The 14876-nt window shown below is 44.3% G+C and overlaps 1 protein-coding gene across 11 annotated transcripts in view; it reads right to left on the bottom strand.

Annotated features, from left to right (window-relative positions):
- YEATS2 (YEATS domain containing 2) overlaps window positions 1-14876 on the bottom strand; it is a 47904-nt gene that overhangs the window by 18447 nt on the left and 14581 nt on the right. For 7 of the 11 annotated variants that reach the window (XR_007627883.1, XR_007627884.1, XM_050307887.1 and 4 more), the window contains 10 exons: window positions 14246-14432; window positions 12347-12586; window positions 10323-10481; window positions 7933-8036; window positions 5468-5575; window positions 4258-4428; window positions 2843-3101; window positions 1903-2064; window positions 564-679; window positions 97-252 (listed from right to left, as the gene is read on the bottom strand). Coding sequence is in view for 9 of the 11 variants with exons in the window: in XM_050307887.1 (XP_050163844.1) it covers window positions 97-252; window positions 564-679; window positions 1903-2064; window positions 2843-3101; window positions 4258-4428; window positions 5468-5575; window positions 7933-8036; window positions 10323-10481; window positions 12347-12586; window positions 14246-14432 (1662 nt within the window). In the remaining 2 variants the exon portion in view is untranslated. The remainder of the gene's footprint in view (window positions 1-96; window positions 253-563; window positions 680-1902; window positions 2065-2842; window positions 3102-4257; window positions 4429-5467; window positions 5576-7932; window positions 8037-10322; window positions 10482-12346; window positions 12587-14245; window positions 14433-14876) is intronic. The other 4 variants (XM_050307886.1, XM_050307889.1, XM_050307892.1 and 1 more) reach the window with 4 other exon arrangements.

Genomic DNA, 14876 nt, shown 5'->3' on the forward strand with positions numbered 1-14876 from the left:
TACAAAAGGAGACGTTCTCAGTGTGTGGCCTGTGGTTCCTGTACTGTATCTGACAAAACACTAACTGGTAAGAGAGAAACACCATTTGCACATTACCTGTGTAAACAGAGCTGTTTTCTGTCCAGTTATCACTTTTAGGGCTTGTCCTTGTGTGGAAGATGCTCCAACTCCTACACTGCCCTGAACAACCGATGCTGGAGTGAGCTGCTTCCCAGAACTCTGAGGCGAAGGCTGGCCAACCAGAAAGGTGCCCTGATCCAGAAATAAGTTAGGGAGGTCAGCACTTTGAAACACACTTAGAGTCAACAGAAATACAGGATAAAAGCCTGTGGATATAATGCAACAACATTTCATCCTCTGAAGCATCCTCTTAGTGCATGCTTCTGCACTAAGAGCTGGACACAGCCTTCTTGCTACAGAACACTTTCTGATGGAAGCAAATGGGGAGAAAAGGTAAACAGAATCTAGACACCATAGTCCAAGAATGCTTTGTGCACTACAGAAGCACAGGACATCCACCACTGCAGTCAATGCGCTTCAACTGAGATGCTTATGCCACTGACCTGGGGTGTCTGCTTCAGGATGTAGGATGTATAGGTGAGGTGCTGCGACAGGTTACTGCTCGTGCTTTGGGTTCCTCCTCCTCCTCCACTACTCGTAGAAGAACCAGACTGAAGACCTGTAACCAGAGGAAAAGGCTTCACCCTTTGGTAATCAGGCAGTGTCAGCTGCTAAAGCATCCCTGTATATACCAGACTTGAAAACACTTGGCAAGACATTTGGTGCCACATGTTTCGCAGCCAAGCAACATTATTACCCGGCACAGAACAGTTTAGATGTGCTGCTGTGCTCTCTTACAGACCAGCAAACACAACAAACAAAAGGAGCTATGAGGGGAATAAGGAGGGCTGGTGGGCAAGCAAAGCCTTATCAAATGAAAACGCTATCAAACAGACAACCAGTCTTTTCATCGCTCTTTTGCAGGTTATGAATCTGCAGCAAAAGCCCTAAAAACATTCTGAATCCCACTGGCTTCTTAATTTTACTTCCATTGGCAGTTTCAATGCAATTTTGTTAACACAATAATGGATACCAAGCAATAGTAATTTGCAGTGGCAAATGTTGATATTGCTCTGCCTCCAGAAGGAACAGGCTGAACAGCAAGTTTTTTGCAGTCTCTCATTAAGAAAGAAGGGTAAAATAAATACTCTTGGCTCTGTGACAAAAATCACAGGTATCTGATCTTCCTCAATGCCTGTGAGATTTTCAAAGCTGGACTGACCCAGCTGCATCTCTAAATCTCAACCAAAGAGGTTCCCACCACAAGCCCAAAAATTAATCTACAGCAAGAATATCTGCTTCTTCAGTGACTCTATTGTTGGGTTGCTGGTATTTCCAACCCTATATAATAAACTGAACAATACCTCAGGGAGGCCAAATCAGAACAGGGAGCAAAAAATTTACATCCAATACATTTCTCATCCTAAACCCAGTCCCAAGAACGGCATGGAAGAGAAGCTTCATGACCAATCTTTTCATCTACAGAGTCCAGAACTTTCCTTCCCTACAGCAACACCCCATTATAAACAAAGCACTGCCCCTCAGAACTATTTCAGCGTGTTATTCTCCAGTATTTCACAGCGAGTTTCATTCACAAGCATATTAACAAAAAAAATGTTTCTGCTTTGAGAACACTGCATGAAAAGCAGTTTCATTAAAAACAAAAGTCACTTGTGAGATCTCAGCCTTAAAAAACACCTCATATGGGTTGTTGTGAACAAAGAAACCCCATCCCATTACTGACTTCCACAGCACCAGGATGCTTTATAGCAAAAATGCCAAACATATTAATTATGCAGTGATTACATTATTTAACTCATTAAATTTCCCTGCAAGACTAACTAGCATTATTTGTGGCTCGTAGGATGGCTCCTTGAGGTATCAGAAGCAGTTTTCCTTTCCCAGAAGGATTCTTGCTGTTGGTGGTGAGATATAGCTTGGTGCCTGGTGGTAAGTTTGCCAAGTTTGCCAGGTTGGTGGCTGGTAACTGCAGTGTAGCCATCACTAGAAAGAAAGAATAAAAGAAATAAAACTGCTGCTTGCAGAAAGTAGGAAGCACTGAAATCTGCACAGGATGAAAGTACTCAGAGTGACACACAGCTAGCCTTTGATAATCCCTACTTAGCTGGCCTAACCTTGGATTAACTCCACCACTGATGCACAGAGAATTTTTTTAATAGGTCTGGAAAAAAATCTCTCTGTGTACAGCACCACTTATGGCTGCAGGCCAAAGCAGCACAGCCATGGGGTCTACAGGCTTCCTCCAGCCCCAGGCACCACACAGCACCTCTCCAACAGGCCAGAGCCCCAGCTGGCATGCTCAGCTAGAGCCAGCTTTGTGCAGACACAGGCAGGGTGCTTCTGCCCATGCTCCTGTACCTGTAAGTGTTGGGTAAGATGTGAAAATGCAATAGGGACAGTCTGGCTCTTGTTGGTTGGATTTATGGGGAGCCCTTTGAGCAGCTAAGGACCATAATGCCAGGCAAAAATGTAAGACCTGGCTCCATGAAAGTCTACTGGGTCTCCAGCACATTCCCCCACATATCTATCTGATCTCCACTCAAAGAGCACTGCATGTTTTAAAGCACTTGTGCTCCCTCTTCCCTATTACAGATAGTAAGTTAACATTTTCTTTAATCTCAGTCAGCCTGAACTTTCCTACAGAGCTCTCTACTCATTTTGAAGTCTTTCAACCACATAGTTATTTTGCAGCTGAATAAATCATTACAGACCCTCAAAGTCTACCCATCACAAGCTATTAAAAGGAGTAAAATTACTCTACCTGAGCCTTGAGATGTACTTTTCTGAGCACCTGTGGAAGACACCTGTGCCTTTGTTATAGTCTGCACAGGCTGAGCAACAATTGTCCCTCCACCTCCACTCACGATGGCTTTGGCTACACCTTGAGTCACAACCTGCTTCGAACCAACAGCCTTTGCTACTGAAGAGCCAGACTTTGCCACAAGGATCTGGCCACCACTTATAGCCACCGCTTGTTTCACCGTCGACTGCAACGCAGACCCAACCGGGACACCAACAACCTGCAACAAACAAGGCTTGGATGACGTGCTGCTGGCATGTGAATCCTGGTGCACGACCTCCATCTCCAGATATTTCAGGACACTTCATACATGTCTGGTCACGAACAGGAGCGCGTCATTCAGAAACAAAATTAAGTCGGCAAGGGGCCAATCCCAAGTAAAACGATAAACTCTTAAACACAATCAGGATTTCAGAGCACCCACAAAAGATTAAGTTGATTCAAATTACAGGGCACTTCCTTTTTTTTCTGATATATAAGCAATGGCTTAGTTCCAGCTGAAGATAAAGCCTGCCTTGGCAAATTACAGAGATGTAGAAATTCAGTTTCAACACATTCATGGGAACAGCTTCCCTGGGAAAAGTATGGCCTCAAAGCAGAATCCACCAAGTGCTCCAACTTTATGTGTTGACAGTAACTGCGGGGAAACATGAGTTTGCATACCTGCTCAAACAGGCAAATAAGGCAGCAAAAAGGACAAAGAACTGTTGCAAACGCAAATAAGTACTTATGCAAACATGAAAGTTCTGTATGTAATCTTTCATTCTTGGCACATCCACATCTATCCACAATGGAAGCAGGCAAGAATGGAGACAATTTCTGACACATCTGTCATCTTGTCACTGCAGGGTGCCTTCTCAGAAGCTGTGTCACTCCTGACATAGCACGACTCCTACAATAAAACACTTGATTTGCCTCTCAAGCAGGACGGATTTCACCTAATGCTACTTCTGGCTCAGTCTCCATCTTACTCCCTATTTTTCCTGTTCTCTTGTGCCACAGGCCTGCATTCTTAGGAAAGAGAATTTACCTTCTCTTCCAAAAAGACCTGGATGAGTTTCAGCAAGAGTTGATGATGACAGTCAGCTTTCTGGGCTGACAGTTCAAAAGCACCTCTGCCACACTGTTGCAATGGGTTGGACAGATGTGGGAGATGTCCCTGGACACAAGGAAATGCAATAGTGCAGGCCCAGCCTGCTCCCTTCCCAAGAACTACATGAAAGCACAATACCAGCCACTCTGTGCACACAGGCAAACCAGTTAACTCAGTGCTGCCAACAGAAGCAACGTGAACCCCCTGGGAGAAGCACCAAGCGTTGCAATAAAACCACAAGACAGAGCTCACGCCACTCCAGAGATGCCCGAGTGCCTCATACCTTAGACTGTACCGTCCCCTCGCCCGTGCTCACGACTGGCTTCTGTGGAGACAGGGCCAGCATGTGGCTGCCCTTGACCGTGACGTACTGCGGCACCGAGGGCTGCGCCGCGCCCGTCCCCGCGGCCTGCGGCTGCTGCGGCAGCTCCCCGGGCTCCTGCTTGATTATCACCTGGTAAACAGGAGGAAATAGCAGTAAGAGAAGCAAACACCTTAAATCACTGAAGAGCATTTCTGGGACAGCCTGTCAGCAGGGAAGGGCAGGCAACAGTCGTGGTTCTCACCACCACGCGGGCTCTAACTCAGGGTTGCGCCCAACACACAAGCGTGGGGGGTGGTGTCTGCACTTACAAAGCATCCCACATTTGAGACATGCTCATAGAAATCAGGGAAATTGCTAATAATATTACAGCTACAGTCATACTGACAAGGGACTTGGCCAGACCTGACTTCTTCGGATCCTGCATCTCAGCATGAAACCACAACACATTAAAGTTTCAAATTTATAAGCAACTTCCTGTTCAGAGCATGTTCTGACCCTGAATTTTTTATTTCTATCTTGCAAAATTATAAGTGATATCACAGCTATAGATATTGTAAATCATCATAGCTGACGTTATTCTCTTGTGTATGTTTTATGTTTCTCTGGGATAGGCCCTACATCTCATCCCTAAGGCCAGCAACTCAAAAGAGGATGTTTTGGGGCGATGTTTGTGCTAGATTGCTACAGGCACTGTAACTGGTAGGAAACATTCTTCCCCCTTTTACTTGGATCACCTAATATTGCCAGAAACAACTTTAAATTCTAGAAAGTAGCATTTAAGGAAGCATAATCAGAAGTGGCCATGTCTGAGATTTAGAAATCACTGTACTAATTTTTAAGAAGCTTCTGACAGATCTACTACAGTTTACTTTTACCATATCCCAGCAAAACAGCTTTTAAAATATCAGCCTCAATACAACAGCAATTCAAAGGAAAACCAGAAAAGATGAAAGAGGCAATAACAGGAAAGATCACGGGTACAGCGGAGTCACAGGGAAAGAAAAGAATACATGACACATTTCTGAGAGGTGCTAGAGAGCTCCTGTCACCAAGACACGTTGGTTCCAGTACATTTTACAGGCACTGGAATTACGTGGTTTGTGGCACAAGTCAGCATGAAATGAAACCATTGGGCTCCTTTTCCCAGCACAAAAGCCAGGAGAAATACCTTTGTAAAAGCTCCAAGTCCTCCAGTAACTGATTTGGGGCTTTGCACCTTGGAATGACTCCCAATGGGACAAAGGGGTGGCATCGTGGCAAAAAGAGAATCCTCCTGCTGTGAATAGGAAGACATGGTGCAAAAATCAGTGAAAATACAAGAAAAAAACCAACTGACTGCTAATAAGGGGCATCATGGACCATATAGGCAGGCTAAATTACCTGTGCAAATGAGATATTTCCAAAATCAACACTTAACGAGTCTAATTTACTTAACACAACCTACAAGGTAAATTTTATTTGGAAAGTTACATTTCCAACAGCAGTAACTGTTTCTTACCATATCACACACTCAGTGGTATCCTGTGAAAGGACTGAGTCAATGGGCACAAATTGAAATACAGGAAATTATAAGAAAAATGTTGTTGTTGGTGGTGTCAATCAAACAAAGTAACAGGCTGCCCAGAGAGGCTGTGGACTCTCCAGCCTTGGAGATACTCAAAACCCAACTGGACATGTTCTCAAGCAACCTGCTCTATTTGACACAGCTTTGAGCAGGGGAGTTGAACTGGATGATCTCCAGAGGTCCCTGCCATACCACAGGCATTCTGTGATTCCATACACAATCTCAGAGAGAGAAGACAACGAAAGAAGAAACAAGTTATGGAGGGGAAAAATATTCTCTCAGATGAATTTATGCTCTGCTCTAACTGGGATGATGCAATGACACGTGGTCTTTCCAGGCAGAGCTCTCCTGGAAACAACAAAGTTGTGTAACTAAATAGAGTTTAAAAAAAAATTTCCACACCTGCAAAATCATGCACGTGGCACTTCTGGATCTGAGGCTGGTAGAGAAGTCAAATGCATTAGAGGAAGTTTGTTACAGTATAATTGTTCTCTTTTACAACCAATGTGAACTCCAAAGCCACGGTTTCACAATCATTTCACCCATCCTTGGGTCAGATCATGATCAGAAATCAAGCCCTCACACTCCAACCCAATACTCTTGACATCTTCCTTATACTGACAGACATGGCTGAAAACACATCAGTTTTCAAGCAGACTGGTTGTCTGCTCTGGTTCATCCCTGTTTGCCACCAGCTGTGCACAACTGGTAGCAGACAGAGGGAGGTGTGAAGAGAAGGCTAGAGGCACAACCAGTCCTCCCAACAGCAGCCGCATATCAGGCATTTTAGACTGGATGAAAAAATGCGGCCCTTTAAAGAAACCATAAAGTTACAGCTTTTCATCAGTCAGAAGACAAACGGGAATGTATTTTGGTTTACAGAAGTATGGTTTTTATGTATTTTTAAAATATTTAATATTTAAATATATTAATGTTATTTTAATTTATTATTTATTTACTATATATTATTTATTAATAATTTCATAAATTTAAATATTTTAAATAAACGTTTTGACTTTGTCCTGGAAATACAGAATTCGAGTGTTACTAATAACATGTGCCTACTTTGGCTCACTGAAAACCTTTCAGAAAGAACTGTCCCAAACCAGTGAAAAATAAAGACCAATGAATGATTTTCAACACAGTGAAGTGAAATCCACCTGAGCAGACAGGCTTTTAAGAAGCTGACTAGCTGGCTGCACACCCGACACTTAAAATGCTACTGCAAACTAAAACTGCTCCCGACAACAATCGTCTTTTCCCCTAACAGAGATGGGAAGAATCTCAGTTCCAAATGTAAAGTGATTTGCTCTCTGCAGGCTGACTGGCAAACCTTCCCTCAACCACATCCTGCATTAATATTGTGGCTTGGAGATGGGGAAATGCTCCTGTTTTCAGCAGCACACCCACCAGCTGCTTTCAGAGCCTTGCTGACGACACTTCCCTGCCAGAAATATCATTCCTAGCACAAGATGTGGGAGAGATTTTATGTGAGACAGTTCAGCTCTGTACCTTTTGGACTTTGCAGATCAGAAGCATGAACTGCATTTATCGTCGTTTGTTTACACATCCAAATGTTACTCCACTGTTTACACAAACATTTTTCTGAAAGCAGGCAGTTGTAAAACCGCTAAATGAGCTATTTTCAGGCTGCCAGGAGCAGCTGCTGTACAAAAATAACGAACAGAGTGAAGGTTTTGAGGCAGACACCTCTGGTTTAATCACACTGTCACTAACCGAGTGAAGAAGATCAAAGTCAGCTACAGCCTTTTTGAAAGATAAGACGTTTTGGGAGCTATGCCCTCCATGGGTTTCTTTGTAGAAAAGCAAAAGAGCAGTGCCTTTAACAGATGTGTAGGCAATTCTAATTAGAGCTGCATGAAGTGACACTATCATCTTGTATAACCACCATGTTCTCATATGGCTCCGTCTGTTAGACCCAGTAAACCTTCACATGAAATGACAGTCAAAGGAACTCCTCTGAAATGCAGAATTTCTGATGCTAAAAAGCGCTATTTAATAGGAAGCTGGACTTCAAACGGGAAGGACGCACCTAAGGAGAACATTACCTTGACAGCTGAGGTAACAAAACTGCTCCCATGGGTCTTTGACACAGGAGATCCAGTCCCGTGAGAGGCCTGGCAGACACTGCTCAGTTTGCTGGTCGGGCTCCCTGTGCACCAGGAAATAAAGCAAATGTCAGGTGAGGGCCAGGGAGTGGAGCCACTGCGCACACAAAACCTCTTCTGGTTAGAAACACAGCACTGCATTTTGATTGTGCTGTCCAGGAGGTGCCTCAGTGGGAGCCGGCACGGGCACAAAACAAATCCACTACCGAATTTCCACCTGCAGAATCCATGCCCCAGAGAAGGTACTCTCCACCCAGAGCTCTGTGTGATGCAAGTAAAAGGTCAGGCACCCTCCTGGGTGGCTGATGATATTTGCTACAGGTGCAAATATGTGAAATTAGGGCAGTGAGTGAGCCACTAGTCGAAACTTGCTGCTGCAGATGTAAAGTCCTGTGCTGCCCAGAAGCCCTCTGAACCTACACTAGCCTTAGACACTGGCATGGAGGAAGCCTTGGAGTGGGAAGGGAAAGGAAGGTCAGAAAAGGAGGGACACAAAGTGAGGAGTAACAAGCAGAAGGGAGAGAGTGAGTAGGATAAAGGAAGATACAGAAATTAGGAATGAAGGCATAGGGTCCTCAGTGGAAGACTGCTCTTGCTAAACTGACAGGTGGATACATGTGCCACCGCAGCCTGATGACTCCTAAGATGGATGGGGGTTCAGTAGTAAACTTACCCTGCATTTTCCGAGTGTGTACACAACACTGCAGCTCAGCAGTTTTGTCACTGCTGCTGTTGGGTTGGTTTGTTAGTTTTGTTTGTTTGAGAGACACCAAAGTCATGGATTACACTCAAGAAAACAAATATTAGTCTCTCATTCAGTTGTACCACAATCTGCATTTCAGTCTAGAAGTAAATGAGCAGCCATTTCTGAAAATCCAGGCTTTGGGAAGGCTGGTTTTCATAGAGTATGAAGATCTCACCCCTCTTTTTAAATACGATCCGCAGCCTTACCAGAAACGTCCCAGAGACTTTGTCTGAGGAAAACACACCACAGCCAATCCAGCCTGGCTGCTGCTGCCAAAAAGCCAGTTCCATACACCCTCTTGCTCCCTCACACAGGGGCTACTGATGAGGTTCTCTGGCCAAAAAACTGGCAGGCCAGTCTGTACTTACATTACACTACTGTGGTGGGAAACTGCACCATTGTAATGGCACCAAGACTTGTATGTCCAAACCATCTGGTGCATCTACAGATGTTATCCTCTGTGTACAGACCTCTACTAGAAGAGCTCAGAAGTTACACAAACCACGACAAACCACTTAGGTAGAGTACACAATCAGGCTGGAGGTAAAGAAACAGAAAAGAAAAAAGGGAGAACCCCCCCAACCAACCAAAAAAACCCAGTCAATCAAACCCAACCAGTGAAACAGCTTCAGTATTACCAAGAACACCATAAAACACACTTAAAAAATCCAGATATGACTATGTTCCCCCTACCAATTTTCTCTGTGATGAAGTTAAAATGAACATGACAGCTGAGTTCCCTCAGATAAAGGAAGGAACTGTCACTAAAAGCAGAATTTTTGCGCTTTCCAACCCCACCCAGCAAACGGTTTGTGTTATGTGGTTGCTGCACTTCCTCACAAGGCTCTGGGCATCCTTCTGAGATACTGGGAAGCACACACATACACAAAGAAGTGTGTTTTAAAATAGCAGTTCCTGGCCAAAAATCACAACAAATAAATGACTTCAGAGGGACCTTCAGCCCTGACACAAAGATTACCCACTGATTCTGATGCCCATCACCTGTGTCCTGCAGTTCAGTCCTCCCCCGACCCCAGGCTTTTGTCACCACTGAGGGAATCCAGTTAGAAGAGTCCAAACTGGCTGGAACTGAGCCAGACAGAAGCTGAGAGCAGTAACAAACAGCCATGGTGTTCTCCTGGTAAGTGGGGTCTAAGCACTTCAACACGCCTACTGCACCCCACACTGGGACCTACAACTGATGTGCCAGGCATGTTTTTTGCCCACCTCCATGATACAGTTGTCACCCAACCACCTGTGTGCTGTTTCTGCCTAAATCTGTGCACCACTGTCTACACCACTTTCTCCTTTTTTGCCTGTGAAGAGCAGGCTCTCTTTGAAGAGTTGTCTGTGATTTTCTATTTGGTTGTGCTGCTTCCTAAAGGAAGTCATGCTCAAGTCTGAGATACGCTTAACCATGTCACACAGGCCAGCTGTGCAAACCAACCACGCCTTCCTCTTTCTCTGCAGAGTACTTTTCCATCTTCACAAGTTGAAATACTGCTGTTATACTGATCATTTTAAAGGGAGAATAAACTGGAGTGTGTAAGACTAAACCACTGCCTTCTACGATCACACTACACACCTGTGCTTGTGGCTGCTGCTCCAACCATCTGTCCAGGCTTGTCCACAATAATATACGGATTATTAACGACTGAGCTAGCAGAGCCTTGCTTCATGTGCACCGGAGTGGACGTTGGGGTACGAGGTAGCGGAGATGGACTAGGGGTCGATATTGGAGAACCTTAAGAAAGAAAGTCCAATGCTTCTAGCTTGTAAATGTTGTAAGGACACAAAAACACGGCAGTAGTAGTACTTTTTAAAATGGCTTAGAAAAGGAACATTTTTTTGAGGATGCATTTCCCAGCCTGAGCAAGATCACAGGACTTGGAGAAGGAAAGAGGAGACAGAAGGAAAGGAAAAGGCATCTAAAGCACTATGGCTCATACCTACCCTGGATATGCTCTGCCTACCAGGACAAGCAGGGTTCCAAGGCAACTTGAAAAGCCATCTGGTCCATCCCTGAATCCCGAGGGACATTACCTACATCATTCTCACTGCCAAGACCAGTGCACCCAAGGAGATGCAGGAAGAGAGTTGAGCTCTCCTTCCCTCGTGCAGCCCATGGTACAGGCGCTCCGAGCCTTTTGGGAACTGAGTGGTTCATGTCAAAAGGCTGTGTGACACAGCAGCCAGCAGGCAGGCATCAGCACTCTAGTCCCTCCACTGCTCTCACTACAGCAGAAAACCTTGAAATCAAACTGCAAAATGTGCAGCTTCTGGGTAACAGGGCCAGGAGAGAGAAAGACTAGAGAGGAAAAGAGCTGCATGAAGGGGTAAACAAGAAATACAGAGAAAAGGACAGGCAAGGATGTGATCAGAGAACAGAGACAGCAGCAAGCACCAAGCTTCGACCGCCTAATCTACTTTCTTGGCAGTGATTGACAAATAAAACAGAACATAAATGCTCATCAAATACAATTCCCATGTCTTCTAAACTGCTTTAACATCTGAAAGGGGTAGCACTTCTCAGCAGACAGCAGAACCTCAGAAAAATATTCAGCAGAGAAACATTTAAAAAGCAAAGATCAAGAGACAATAGTTCAAGGATTTTAAGATAGAATGGCCCCTGCAATTCTTGTTTTCTGGGAAGCCTTGGGAAAAGAGAATCAAGAGAAGAGCTTATAAAGAAAGAAAGCACCACTTGGCATAGGTTCAAATGTAGGTCAATCTGAGTACAGTTTTAAGATGTCAAAGAACAATACTGAAATTTAGTTAAAAAAAAAAAAAACCAAACAAACCAGACATATTTTAAGTAAATTATCTGGGAGTGGATCATCAGAAATCACATATGCTGATAACTAGTTCTTCATCCTCTCTACCCTGAAGATCAGAAAATGAAGAGATGCATCAGGTCATCTTTCAGCTTCACAGCAAGGGCCATGGTGACCTGCACATTAATACTTTCTGATGTAAAACATCATCCAGTGGATGGCATCATGCCCAGGCAGGGAAGGGACCACAGGTGAAATGAGCAAAACAGCACCTTGACCATGTTTGGTTCAGAAGCTGCTCCCTGCAGTCAGCTGGCAACTCAATCCAACACAGTGTGGACTTTTGGAAAAGGAAGACTGTCTCAGGAGATATGGCAAGCACAGGAGGGCTACTTGAGTCTACAAGGTTGAAACTAACTATTTGCCCAATATTCAGGGAAAAAAAATTGTTAATCCATCCCAGCTTTCTGAAAGCAGGAGGGAGAAGAATGGCTTCTTCCTGCATAAATATACTACACATGGAAGATGTGTCCTTGCCTGGGCCTTTCTGAGGGTAGCAGTCCAGCTCAAGACCATCTCTTTCATACTTAAAAGCATTCACAAACAGGGAGAGAACAGCTCTCATCCTGCTTTTTATCTCTTGCGAAACATTTCACACTTGTATTTTTTTTCCTTGAGCATTAAGAAATGTTTAGCTCCTTATTCTAGAGTTTCCTACTGCCTGATGTTCATCAAAGATTGGCAGAAAATCAGGGGAAGGACACAAAACAAGTCCAACTGGTTCACTCTCTTGTTTTCCAGGGGGAAGCACTCAGGGAAGTAAACTAACATTCACCTGATACAATCTTGCAACTCATGGTGATAGGCTGGAAGGATTTTCCTGGTGACTCTGCAGGGCTTGGACTCTGACCTTGAGGCACTATTTTACAGCTAGCTGCAATGGGTTGAAAGGCTGAATTTCCATGAGAGCCAAAGGCAACTTTCTGTGTGGCTAACTTGGTGGGAGTCCGTTCTATCGAAGATGGCAGGGAATAAAACGCGGCATGTCTTTCGGTTTCAGCATTCCCAGAGAATCCTGATCAAAACAGGGAAAAGAACAGAAATAGTTCTTAGGCTGACACATCTAATTCCTCACTGTGCTTCTCTACAAAAACAAAACCAGGTAGGACAAACACGTTCTTGAAGGAAGGAAAGAAAAGGAACTGGTGAGAAGCGCTGAACCAGGATAAAGTGGGAAAAGGGGATTCCTCCTGCGCACTGAACTTGTTGGAATAGAAGAATAAAGGGACAGCATACACAGCCTGTTCAGCTGTGGCCACTTCTTACACATCTTCTCGGAATGACCCTTCCACTGACCAAAAGCTGCTGGTAGTTTCAAGTGTCCTGGGTTAGGGCTCCACATGACTAAGGCTGGATCTCCTTCACAGAGAATCTCACAGTGCATATTTTGGAGTAAGAACACAAGGAGACCACCTACTGACTGCCTTTTGAGCTGGGTTAAGGAATCCACCTTATTTGATGTAGGAGATAATTAACCTTGAACTGCCAAGAGAAGCCACTGTGTGTTACTGTAAGGAGGAGGCAAGTTTCCTTCCTTCCTGTTGGCTGTAGCACTACTCACCTAAAGGCACTGCAAATCTTCCTGTTTGAATAAAAAACCCTGTGCATTTAAAATTTGATTGGGTTTGTCCTTTTTTTGGCCACAAGAAAAACAACACATTTAAACACAGCAGACTCTTCTTGCTGAACCCAAACACCAGCAGTGGCATCGCGGTACCTACCAGGAAATACACCACGCAAGGCACCAGCTCACAGCCATTCCTTGGGCACAGGAATGTTGGGATAAATGAAGAAAAGCATCAGATCATGCTGCATCTGCCTGTAGTTTGAAATGTAAAGTTTCTCACTCTAAGGAGTGCAAACTGTAACAGACACTCTGGTTTCTCAGCCCTGGTAGCCAAGGTCTGTCATGCAAGCCCTGACACCCTGTGCTTCAGAAAATAAAGTTAAATGCCAACAGAGGTCCAGCTTTTCCTGCTTCACACAAACTACAAATCACAGCAGGGTGCCCACAGGGCCAGCACCAGCTTGTTCCAGGCAATCCAAAGAATCCTAAGCCATCAATTGCTGCCCCACCACAATGGGCACTGCATCTCCCGATCTTACATATGAAGGTGAGAATGAGATCCTGACATGACATCATCCCCCAGACAAACACCACTCTTTTTCACTTTCTTCAACACTACAGTAACTACAGCTATGTAGGGATTTTTGTTCCCCCATAGTCATCTCATGTTAGGTACCAACACATACAACTGAACACACCACTAGACCAATGCCTTAAATGTATGTATGGTCTATATATAGTCTCCGAGACATTCAGAAATCTAAAAACCTCCTTGAAAACAGTCTGCTAAGAAAAAAAACCAAGTGCTACTCAACTACTTTATTTCCAAGTGCATCTGCTGTTGCTCCATTTCACTACATTTAGCAACACAGAGCCCCCACAACAAGCCTCAGATTAAAAAAAAAACAAAACAACAAAACCCCCAAACTCAAATAATCTGTAACAATTTCTGATTTATATTTCAGAGCACATTTAGGAAATGTTCATCTGGGGTAAGCAAGGAGCAGGTAGCATTGACAAGCTTTAAGGCATAAGAGCAATAAAGAAGGGATCCAGAACAGCTGAAGTTCCAAGAACTCACACTGCACTGACACCCATTTGCTCTACCTTTGTCCACAGAAGCATCTGGGCTGGAGTCCCGCAGCTGTTTAATTGGTGAGGAAGCTTTGACTGGTGCTGGAATACTCAGTGGTAGTGATAAAGATGTAGGAACATCAGAAAGTTCAGACTCTGAAGACTGGGAGAAGAGATACTCCTCCCCAAGGGAATGTCTGTGTAGCTCCACATCCACTACCTACCAAAAATAGGAGAAAAGACATTAGTATTTGGTGGCTAGGCAAAGATATAAAAAGTGAAAACAGCTATGCCTTTTTATTTCCCTTTTTCTTTCTCCCACCTCTGCATAACATTTCCATTCATTTCAGGGACAGTTCCCAAAGGTCCAGCAGCACCTGAGCTAGGACAAAAATCTTGCAACATTTGGTCCTCAGAGTAAAACAGCACATCTCTCAGTTCATGGGGAAATCTGAACAGTGAACACTGATGACAGGATTACAGAGCCCAGCTCCAAGCATCCCGCTGAGGAAAGGGCTGCACACCCCTGCAGGGACAGGCACAAAACTGCAGCTTGCCTTTTCTGGCTTTTTTGATAAGGCCTTGAGAAACACCACATGATCTACTCTCCAAAAGTGTTCTTTAATCACAGTAGACATGTCACATTAATGTTTCCTCCACAGAC

This window comes from Myiozetetes cayanensis, unplaced genomic scaffold (assembly GCF_022539395.1).
Source record: "Myiozetetes cayanensis isolate MyiCay16 unplaced genomic scaffold, myiCay2020 scf13, whole genome shotgun sequence".
NCBI classification, from domain to species: Eukaryota; Metazoa; Chordata; class Aves; order Passeriformes; family Tyrannidae; genus Myiozetetes; species Myiozetetes cayanensis.